Source organism: Saccopteryx bilineata, chromosome 1 (genome assembly GCF_036850765.1).
Source record: "Saccopteryx bilineata isolate mSacBil1 chromosome 1, mSacBil1_pri_phased_curated, whole genome shotgun sequence".
NCBI classification, from domain to species: domain Eukaryota; kingdom Metazoa; phylum Chordata; class Mammalia; order Chiroptera; family Emballonuridae; genus Saccopteryx; species Saccopteryx bilineata.
The window spans coordinates 367,638,175-367,650,186 of NC_089490.1; the positions used below are offsets into that span (position 1 = coordinate 367,638,175).

A 12,012-nucleotide genomic window follows, 5' to 3' on the forward strand; every position below is an offset into this window, starting at 1 on the left:
ATAGTTGAGAACAAAGAGATGAGAGATACAGCGCTTGGCACAGAGCATGGTCTCAATAAATATTAGTTTTCTTTCCCTCCTTCGTTTTTTTTTGAAATGTGCACAGGGAGTGGGCATGCCGTCCCCCCACCCCAGGCCCCCTCACTTCAGCTTCCTGGCCCTGTCTTCCTTGGGTTGCCCTTTTCCTGTGCAATTCTGATGAATAAGCCTGAGTAGATCACATCATTTTAGTAAGAGAATTCTTTGCATTTGCTTCTCTCTTTGCAGTCAGACCCTGCTCTCTAATTTAATAACAATGACGCCAAATTCAGGTCTGTGTGTGCTATGAATTCTCTTAGGCAGATGGAGGCTGGTGATATGTGAAGAATCATTATACCACATCAAGCTTTATTTTAAAGTCCATAAGTATACCTTTTTAAAACAAAACAAACTTCTTCACCATCCTGGGGAGGGACATAAATCTTGTATTTTTATTCCCTCAAAAGACCACCAGAAGATGAGCTCTAATATTTCAAAGGTGACAAGCAATCTATACGAATGAATCGCAATTTGAGCTCCATTATACTAGAGCTGATATATGCTGCAGTGAGGTTTAGAGCAGTTTCTCTAACAAAATTTAACAATCATAATAGAAACCCAGGCCTTTTTGTCTCTAGTTACTAATCCTATAGGAGGCATTGAGGTAGTCTTTAAAAAAATTTTTTTTTTAAATTCATTTTAGAGAGGAGAGAGAGTGAGAGAGAAGGACGGGGATGGGGGAGCAGGAAGCATCAACTCCCATATGAGCCTTGACCAGACTCCAGGTCGACACTTTATCTCTTCACTGCGCCACCACAGGTCAGACGTATTGAGATAGTTTTAAGCAACCAGAGTAGAAACTATATCAAGCTATGGGTTACAGCTGAAAGCAGAATGCTGCTGCTTGTTTGGGGAAGCTGGGTCACTGGAGCCTAAAGTATGAACACATTAGGATTGATTTTCAAGAGCAAAAGAAGCAGGGATGTATGGGATAGCACTGCTTTTTGACAGAAGAGTGTTATTCCAGAACAAATGTTATGAACAGCATTGCACAGGGGCATGGACTTTGGAGATCTGCTTGTTTCCATACACTTTGTAACAGCATCGATATATATAAAAGTCATATAATTGAAATATTATTGAGGGCCAGAACTAGCACAGTGAAAACAAGGCCAACTTTGAGGTCAGACTGGGCAGATTTAAGGCTAGCCTGTTATGTTTACTGACTTTGTACCTTGGGCAAGGGACCTAATAATCTGTGAGTCTCCGTTTCCTTCCTTGACGTGGGGATACCTCCCTCCTACAGTTGTCCAGAGAAATAAGAGGAGGGATGAGATATTACCTCTAGAGCAGTGATTTTCAACCTTTTTTGAGCCACGGCACATTTTTTACATTTACAAAATCCTGGGGCACACCACCTACCAAAATGACACAAAATGACACTCTAACACAGTACATATTATACATATAGTTAATAATATAGTTTCTAAATGTATTTATACTCACTTAGTGTGAAACCTGGACCTGTTTCGATGAACACAAAAGAGATATCCTGGCAGGAGTGGTAGAAAGACACACACGAAGCTCTTCCTCAACAGTTCTCAGTCTTTCTCTGTTTTTAGTTTTTATTTCAGTCAAGCTTGAGAAGCTCAGCTCACATAGATATGTGGTTGAAAATGGGAGCAATGTCAAAATAGCTTTGTTGGCCAGAATGGGGAACTCCTTGGCAACAGATAACCAAAAACTGTCCAAAGGAAGATCAGCAAACTTTAGCTTTAAAGTTAGATAACATTGTGATGCATTGTGATGCATTGTATATCACCCTCTGTGGGGACCTCTTTTAAAAAGAAAAAGGTCAAATATCTATATACACCACCAGGGTAGACATAACCAGCTGAAGCTGAGGCTTCATCTAGTGGTGGCAACATTTACCTTCAGTCCTGACCAGGATTAGAAATTGGGACCATGGGGAGGAGTAGCAGCTTCAACTACTCGCCGCTGCCATACATTGACAAGTGCGCGGCAGCCCGAGTGGGGACCTTCCTGGGTGTGGATGAGAGGCGGCCTACTATTGGTTCATCGCTAGTGGTCGGGATGAATCCTAGAAGGTGATTGGTCAGTGAGCGTTTGCTGTGCCTCCACTCTTCCTGTCGCTGATAGCTGGAGGGATTGTGAGGGGAATGTTTATGTTCGGATGGAGGCAGCTGGTGGCGGGCCAGATAAATAGCCTCTGCAGGCCGTATCCGGCACGCGGGCCGTAATTTGGGGACCCATGTTTAATTTCCCCACAGCACACCTGACCATGTCTCACAGCACACTGGTTGAAAAACACTGCTCTAGAGGACCTAGCATAATGTCTGATATATAGAAATGACAGGTATTTATTGAATATTAACCAGGTGTCAGGGGCTGTTCCTAGTTTTACCCTATGAGGATTCATCTTATTATCACTCTGTGCCTAATGATGTGGGCTTTATTTTTATTTTTAGTTTGTTTTATAATTTTTTTTATTGTTTTAGCAAATGTTATTGAAATTGTAGTTCTTTTTAGAAAAGCTTCCTCCACTGATTCAGACCTTTATCTTGAGCCTGGATTTGAATTTGTTCAACTTCTGCCTTGAGATTCAGCCTCCTGGCTTTTGGGTGAATATCACAGTGGCAGAGACCATTGTCTGGGAGAGAAAGAGACCACTTCAGAGAGAGTGCCGTCTCCAGCGCGCCAAGGTCAGCCTGCTTCTCAGGGCTGTGCTTATAAAATCCTATTGCTTTGAACTATCTTGGTTTCTCTCTCTCTGAGCATTGATTTATTCTTTCATTAGGGAGTGCTATTTTATTTTGTTTTGGTTTATTTTTCTTCTAATTATTTATTACTTTTTTTGTCTGTGAACAAAAAGCAGCATTTTTCCTAGGCTCATTTTAAAACTCTCCATTGTTCTTTTTTTCTGAAGATTTTTCTCAGGCTATCCCAGCTCTCTGAAGGTGTTGGTTCTGTTCTCTCCGTGCTCGGTTTTGCTATAGAAGCAGTCTGGAGTCCTATTGACACTGTCTGCAGCACTGTGCCTTTCCTTTCCCTGAGGGTGGACAGGCAATCTTTCTTTAGGCAAACATGTTGCCACTTCATCCCCCATCCCCATCCAGACACTGTGGGGCTTGTCAGTTTCTTCCTTTTCTCCTCCACCTTGTCTCCAGAGGCTGCAAACACTTTCTTCCCTCCTCCTCATTTATACCAGGAAGTAGTTTTTATATCTGGTGGTTGCATGATAGGTGATAAATAACAAAGATAAAGTTGTGACAGTTTAATGTTCTGGTACATCTGTCAACTTTTACTTTTTATTTTGGTGCTGTTTTTTTTTTTCTGGGATGCCACCAGGAAATTACCAGGTATGCAAGCACTGAAATTACCAATGATGTGAATGAACTGAAGACCAAACCTACTGGGAGGCACACTGGCCCACGGAGCAGCTGGGATATATGATCCGGGGTGGGGTAGGGTGGGAGGGACACATAGCCTGGGTGACTTGTGGAGAACAAGAGTTAGATAAACCTATGTGAGAAATTCTCACTGGGGTTTTTCTAACCATCTCCTCATCTTGTTTTTGAAAGCATTTTTTCAAAGCCTTAGGAATCCTGTGAAACAAAGAAATGGCCTGGCTGTTGGAATTAAAATAAGCTTGTTATAGCCAAGTAACTCCTTCAAATCTAGGTGGGGCAGACACCCTCAGTTGCCCAGTGGCCTCAGGAAAGTGAGCCAGGGCTTTCTTTCCCTTTGGGAGGAGCTCACAGATTCTTCACTGTAGTCAGAAGCTTGGTTGGCCACTGAGGCCCTTGGGCTGAAGATTGAATTGCCCCTAAAAGCACAGCCTGACTAGTTCCTCATCTTAAAGAATGGCTGGGCATCCCAGCAGAATGTGATGGAGTTCAGTATGGCTGTGTGTCTGTGAGTAAAATACCAGCGTGATTTAGCCTTCCGCTTGCCCTGGTCCCATCCATTCTGTTCACTGCCGCTGAGTGACATTTTAAAAACAGAAATTGGATTGTGTCCCTACCCTGATTAAAGTCTAGACTCCTTCGCCCGGCAGGTCAGGCCCAGCAGGATCTGGCTCTTGCTGATCTTCGCTGGTTCTTTATAAATAGGCAAAACTTCTTTCCTCTAAACTCATTTTTCCCAAACACTCTTCTCTGTCAGGTATGTTCTTCCCTTTTCCTGTTTCACTTCCATGGAGAATCCTCAGACCACCTCAGAAGAGAAGGTCTGACCCCCTGTTGAAAGGGCTTATGTTCCCGCCAGGACTTAGCCAGTGCTGCTTAGTGTTTCACCAGGTTGTGAGGTCCAGCATGGCACCTTGTTCATCCCTCTTCCGTGGGGCTTATTAGAGGGCTAATTCATGTTCATGCTCAGTCATATAGTCAGGCTTATCTTCGAAAAGGAGGGGCTAATACTGTTGTATGACATACTTGAAAGGAAGAAAACTGATATTTGATGAATAACACTAATACCATTAGCCCCCTCCCTCCGATTCCTGCCCCCCCCCCCGCCTTACAATGAGCTGTTCTTCCACTCTCCTGTAGTCATACAAAAGATCTTGTAATCAACAACCGAATCCCCTCCAGAATCTTAATGTCGATCACACTGCACTATGGCTCCATTTTCTGGTTTTCCAGCTCATGTCCCCTAGTACCCTCTGTAATAATTCCTTGCCTCCATCAGGCAGGATTCCTGCTGAAGTTGGGGTTCCCCAGGAAGCACCCGCTGAGATGAAGAGTGATATACAAGGAAGTTGATCAGGGAGTGGGACCGGAATGGATGCCTGTGGGGGAAGGGAAGAGACAGGATGGGTAGAAGGATGAGTTAGCTCAGTCCTGTTGAGTACTCCGAACCTGGGATTGTCCTGTGTTGAGATCAAGGAGAACCCTCAGGAATGGAGTGTGATGGGGGGTGAGTTATCTCTCTTCAAGCAAGGACAATTTTTCTAACAGCTCACAGCTGAAGGTCATTAGTAGGCAGTGCTCCCATTAGCTGGGAGAGTAAGTTCTTTAGTTCTGAAGAGCTATCTAGGTGCTGCAGCCCAGTGTGCACCATAATGTCCAATCCATTTCACCTGTCTACCTCCTTCTTCATGTCCTCGCTTCTCTCCTTAATAGCTGAGATTCGTCAGCAACTCCTTATCAACACTTCTTTTCTTTTACACTCAATCCTTTGTATCTTTTTTTAACCATCCTATTTGCTGAAAATTTCATCTCTGGTTATAACTTTCCAATGCCCCTGCACTTGACTCAAATATTTGAACGAGACTGGAAAAAAAAAAAACAAAACACATGGCCATGCTGACTGCTCTCGCTTAACATTTAGGACCACAAACCACACGTAGCTCCTCCGCTACCCTACCACACACCCTAGCAGGTTCTCTTTTTCTCTTCCCAGAATGACTTTTTAATGCCTCCTCCCTTCCCCTTTAAATTAAACATCCAATACCTCCTCCCTCTCCTAATTCTCAGATATTACCTTCTCTTCTCATTTCATTGAGAAAATAAAACACAACCAAAGGAGAACTACTTCACTTCCCACCATCAAAGATGCCCACCGACCTCCACCTCTTCCCTTCTCCTTGGCTTCATTCTTGTGAAGGTGACTTGTTCCGTTTGTGCATTGGAGATCAGCTCCCTTCGCCCGGTTCGGGGCTTTGCTCCTGCACTGATTTGCTCTCTCTTCTACATCACCATTATTCTTCACTCGTGGTGAATTACTTTGAACAGCGTACAAACATGCTGTGATCTTTTCCATTTTTGAACAAGACTGTCTCTTGTCACCAAGTCACTCTATAGCTTCTACCCCATTTTTCTTAATGGTAAATATCGCAAAAGGTTTGCCTTGTTCTTCTGTTCTTTACCTGCTCTTATTCCATTCTCTCTCTAATTGACTACAGTCAACTTGTGCCCTATTCCTTTCCCAAAACTACTCTTAATGAGGACAGGGTCAGCAGTGAACTTCTTGCCAAATCCAGTGGTTAGTTCTGTCTTTAACTCATTCGGCTTTGTAGCAGCAGGTGACAGAAGTGATCATTACTCCTTTCCTGAAGCACTTTTCCTCTTGAGTGTCATGAAGTTCACCTTCTGCAAAGCAGAATGTTTAAGGAATGCCGGAAGCCAACTTGTTAAAGGGTTAGGATGCTCTGACAGCCAAAAAGATCTAAATTCCATCCCCTCCTCCTAAGCAATTACTGTCCTCTCTCCAATTTTGGGGTGAGTTTCCTTCACACTCTGGCTGGTTATAATCTTATTGTATAGTTTTTGTTTGTTTGTTTCTTTTATATTCCTGTTGTTCATTGGCTTTTATTGTCCACTGTCTTGGGTTGCTTTTGTAAGCACACGATGACATGAATTATTTCATGAGTTTCTGCTGTTTTGTTCTTATATCACAGCTATGGAAGTCTTGCTGAGTCTCCAGGACTTCAATCACCTTACTGTAACTTTTATTTATAGACTGACAGATTTTTATCTACTGATGGATTTTTATCAGACTGAAAATTATATCTACTTTTATTCTTAAAATAAGTAGATGAATGAGGTTTCTAGTGACTCAAGATAGCTGTTTTTATTCTCCGTTTCTGTACATGAAGGAAGGGTACTAGGGTTTCAGTGATAGTCTTCCTAGTAACACTGTATTGGACTAATTATCATTTTCCAGGTGCTTTCATGAAGTAAATCCTGGCAAATAAGAGATCGACTTCTGAGCTCAAACCCCAGTTATAGCATATTCTAACAGGGTGATTTTGTGCCAAATATTTCACTTCCCTGAGTCTCAGTTGTCTAGACTTTAAATGAGAGCAGCATTGTACTTGACTCATGGAATTGTATGTGAGTTAAATTAGATAATACACTTAAAGATATAAAGCAGTTGGTTCCTAACTGGCCCTTGTGACAAGCTGGTGTGGATTGTGGGACTCAGAGTGGCTAAATGCCTGTCACAGGCTAGGAACTAGCAGGACCGGAGCTAGAACTCACGTTTCCTATCTTGGATTCCCACGCCGTGTTCATATCCTCCCCTCTCCCTAGCATCACACATGAACAGTATGAGTAAAAGAAGCAGAAAGTAATTTTTGAAAACAACTTTTATGCCCTGGCCAGGTAGCTCAGTTGGTTAAAGCATCATCCTGACGTGTGAAGGTTGCAGGATCAATCCCCAGTCAGGGCACATAAGGAGCAACAAATGAGTGGATAAATAAGTGGAACAGCAAATCTTTCTCTCTCTCTCTCTCTCTCTCTCTCTCTCTCTCTCTCTCTCTCTTTCTGTCTCGTCCTTCTTCTCTCTCTCTCTTAAAAAAAATCAATTGAAAAAAAAGAAAGAAAGAAAACCTCCAGAAAAGACCAAACTCTGTACTTAAATTTGTAGGTTACTTTAATTGTTATTGTGAACTTTTATGAGAAAGCAAGTGGTGCTTTGACCTCCTTTCTATGGAGAAAAATATCTTTTTTTCCCTCTTTTTATTTAGCCCATTATTCTATTACATGGAATGGATCTCCAGATCAAGAGATGAAAGGCATTAATTTGCATTAGACAACAACTGCTATCTGTATTCACAGTACAGCGTGGGGGAACCTGGCTGCTCCATCATTTTGTAACAGATGGATTAAAGCATGTATTAGTAAGACACACAGCAGAGAGGGATGGATTCCCTTGATCTTGCTGATAACAGCTATACCATGTACAATGGACACCTAATAAATATTAATAAGTATCAACTCACTGGACACAGAACTGTTTGATTTTGGACATTAAATCAAGCTCCCTTCGTGGTGAGAGATTAATAATAGTACTTTTAGTCTTTATATTTCTTGGACTTTTAACTGCTTTGTCATACTATGCATCTTTCTTGAGATACTTTTAGCTCAAGAGGGGGTGTAATCCCCCAGCTGAATTAAAACAAGTTTTTGTGTTTAATGCACCTTGCTTTTTCCCATGGTTTCAAAGGGCATTCACATTTTCTACTTTCCTTGGAAGATGATTACACCCTGATTTAGTCATTCAACTAACCGTGATATTGCTCTCTTTATTCTTTTTTCAGATATCGATGAGTGTGAAGCTAAGATGCATTACTGTCATGCCAATACTGTGTGTGTCAACCTGCCTGGCTTGTATCGTTGTGACTGTGTCCCGGGATACATTCGCGTGGATGACTTCTCTTGTACAGGTGAGCTCTGAGAAGCTGATTCAACCCTTCTGTAAGGCCAGGGGCCGCCGCCATCATTGCCATGCAGGTTTCCATTGAATTCAGAAAGAAAGTAAAGAAACAATGGAGCCAAAAAATGGTGGGCCATTCCTTTATCAAATTCTCACACCGGCCAACAAGCAAACACACAGGGAAAACACTTCCCTCCCTCTCAGGGCTCCCAAAGCCCTGATACATTCTCTGGTTCCACAACCAGGAGAATCTTCTCTGGTTTCTCCTAGAATCAAAGACCCCACCAGTCTCAGCGGAGCTCACAAAGCCCCTCACTTCTGGTTCCCGGTCTGAATACCTTCTCTCTCTGCAAAACTGGCTTCTTCTTCAGCACTCTGCATTCTCTCTGCTCTCCCTCTGCAAACGTGGCTTCTTACTGCCTCTTCTGCTTTCTCTTTTCAAAACTTTCTGGTGTGAAAACCTCTCCTCCAGCAAACATTAGCAAAACAATAGCCCTTCCCAAGCAGGAATGCAATCTGCAATTTGCAATCAACAGCCCTTCTCTGAGGGCAAGCACACATGTGGCTGCCAGCATCATCTTCCAAGAACAAAAATGAGCAAACTCAAAAAATAGAAATTTTACCAACTCATTTGCTCAACACCTTCTCTGCACCATGTATGTGTTGTTCCATTTAGCATCAAGTGCACTAAGTACTAGTTTTGCCTAAATAGTTCTCCTCTTGCATTAATTTACACTCACCTTTGGTGAAAAAAAAGCAATAAAAAATTTTATCTGCATAATTTAATTTCACTCCTAGTATTTCTGCTTGTGTGTATGAGCATGCATGCACGGGCACTTGATTTGAAATTGGAAGTTCCCGTTGCCTATAATAACACTGGACTTAAGGACATCAGTTCTAAAACATATCGAACTATTTTCCTACTATCATGATGAAATGTTTTTATATATAGGAAAACATACTTTGTTTCCCCATTGGGAAAGACAAGGGTTACATTTAAAGAGAAAGCAGCAATATCTGGTGGGCAGGTATTGGACATATGGGAAGTAGTCAAGCCTTTTGATTGATATACTAATAGTTTCCTTCCTCTTTTCCCCTATGTCACTGGGCTGTAAACACTAAACTGGGACTCCAGGGATTGTGGTTGGTGTCTTTGTGTGAGTAATGCTGGCTTTGTGGGGCATTTGGTTTAGGTTCCAATGTACTTCCAATCCTGTATACGGATGGAGTCCTGAACAGTCAATTGGTTAACGGTGGTAGAAGATTCTGAGTCTTTCTTTTGGTCAGATGTCTTTAAATGAGCAATCTGAAACCTACAAGGAAAGGGCCCTAAGAACACAAGATTTTCCTGACTGCATCTTTCTCTTCCTCCTGATAATATGGGCATAGCAAAACTGAATTCTTCACTCAGAGCGGAATGCCACTCTTTTCTTAATTTGTTTCTTCTGAGTCACCTTTTGAGAAGAGCAAAGAGTTACAAAAGTTAAGGAAGCAATGTTTGTATGTCCAAATTTCTTTGACATGGATTATTGTGTGTGTGTGTATGTGTGTGTATATATATATATATATATATATATATATATATATATGTACATTACTATTCTTTAAGGGGCTGGTGAGCTTGGATTGATGGAGGTTTCTAGTGGCCACAGAAGGCCAAATCTTGTTTATCTATCTTTTACATAATATAACTAAAGTTCCTAGAGAAATAAAAGAGAGAGACTGTATAAACATAGCATGCTGAGATCGAAACATTTTAAGGGTGCAGAAATCTTTTGGACCTATAAAGAAACACAATCTAAAAGTCTGTGATGTGATAGATGACTATTTCTCTGTTCTTAATAGTAAAACCAATGCCTTAACTTATTTTCACCCTAAGAGTAGCAGGAACCAGTGAATATCTTTCCAATGCAGCAGCACCATGTCATGCGACTCACTAAACCTTAATTAAAGCCCTGCTGTGTGGAAGGAAAGGCTTTGTTGAAATTGCATCAGAGAACCACCTCTGTTCTTATTTTTCCACTAAGGGAGGAAGGATCAAGCTGGTGCTTGTTGAATGCCTAATGACAGGTGCTCTGGTGGTTTATATATAGGACCAGATAAAAATGTATTATTTTAAGAACTAGCTCCAGAATTACTTTTAGAAAAGAAACTGTGTTGTCTGGAGTAAAAGGCAAGAGTGTGGGTATCATGGGTACCCAATAACTCCTCTCCCCACCTCCAAAAACACCACACAGCTCTGTAGGAAAATATCTACACACGCACCTGGGCATGCACATGTGCGCTCACACACACATTTTGTGTTTTGTTTGTGTGTGTGTGTATCTTGTCTGAGAGGGAACAGAAGAGCTAGAACACAAGAGAGACAAACAAGAAGGAGGAGGTGGAACCAGTCAGAGCAGGCTGGGTGCTGTGGAGGATGGAGGGCTAGTCAGGAGCATCCAAAAGAGGGAAAGTTGAAAGGACTTTTAAGGGTAGATTATTTAAGGTGAGGTCTTTTCTGTCTTTTGCTCTATGGTATGCAATGCAGGCCTTCCTCATCACCCGGAAACCTCCCGCATCTGCTATGCATCCTGAGTACCAGGTAAGACCCTGCGCCTCCCAATGGAATGCAGGGTCACGTGGTGGGCAGCAGAAATGGTATGCCTGTGTAGAGAATGCTGAAACCTCTGAGGCAGAAGGAAGCATTCCTATCCCTTTCCCTGCCCCCTCCCCCCCATATATACTATACACACATGCGTCACTCTCACTATAGCCTCCTCCCAGGACTTTCAGAAATCTTGATGAGGACTTTGGACTCTGTGGGTTATAGATTTGGAAGTAAGATCTTTTCCTTTAAAAAAAAACTTCCATTGAGTCCAGATTTCTTCCTACTTACTGCCTTATTTTTCTGTTTCTATTCAAAAGTAAAACTTCTTAATTTGTCTGTGGTTATTGTCCTCCTTGACATTTACTCTCCTCATCCCCTCTGCAACCCTCTCCTATATAAGGCTTCCATACTCACCGTCCCACAGAGATGACATCTGTCCAGGTCATCATGAACTTCTTTTTTTTAATCTTAATTTTTTTGTCGGATTGGTGGTTAGGTGACGTCACGGAAATGGCGCCGTGAGCAGCGCGTCCAACAGCTCTCCCCTAAATCACAACAAATTTATCAACTAGAAACAGAAAAATTTATCCTCGGAGCATTCCGGAGTTCCACACAAACTGATAGCGAAAGGACTGTTATCACTTGAATCTGAGAGACGAGGGTGTGGAGGAATCTACCACAGGGACGTTCTTTCAAACCGCAAGGAAGTGCGCCTGTGGTGAGTCAGCCCATATACTTGGGAACCGCGAGCCGCCACGAGCCCCCGCGAGCCTCCGCCTCGAGCGGAGGCTGCGAACCGCCACCGCGAGCGGCCGCCACGAGCCGCCGCCGCGAGCCGCTGCGAGCAGCGCGCGCGCGCTCGGTCCGGTTGAGCACCGCTGACGTTCCCAGCGGCCCGCACACTGCGAGTGGGGGTCGCCGGCCACCGGTGCCCTGAGCGCCCCATTCGCGCGCGTGCCTTGGGCATTCCACGCGCCCAGGGCGCCCTGCTGGCCCGCACACCCAGGGGGCTCCATTATCCTGCGCCTGGTGCGGTCCAGCCGCCAGCGGCGGGGCGAGCAGGAGAGGCTTGGGAGATTCTCTCCGTGGGCGGGGCACCTCACCCAGCCATTCAAGCTAACAATCAAGCGTTGGGGGAGGGGCGCACGCAGGCAGCCTAAAATACCTTCGGAAGCACAGCTGCGACCCAATCACTGAAATTAGCTTAACCCATGAAATCTGCGCAC

The 12,012-nt window shown here is 43.3% G+C and overlaps 1 protein-coding gene across 2 annotated transcripts in view; it reads left to right on the plus strand.

The window, feature by feature from the left end:
- The window catches only part of NELL1 (neural EGFL like 1), an 854,093-nt gene that overhangs the window by 360,586 nt on the left and 481,495 nt on the right, over positions 1–12,012 (plus strand). For both annotated transcript variants that reach the window (XM_066251133.1, XM_066251134.1), the window contains exon 13: positions 8,081–8,206. In XM_066251133.1, coding sequence (XP_066107230.1) covers positions 8,081–8,206 — 126 coding nt within the window. The remainder of the gene's footprint in view (positions 1–8,080; positions 8,207–12,012) is intronic.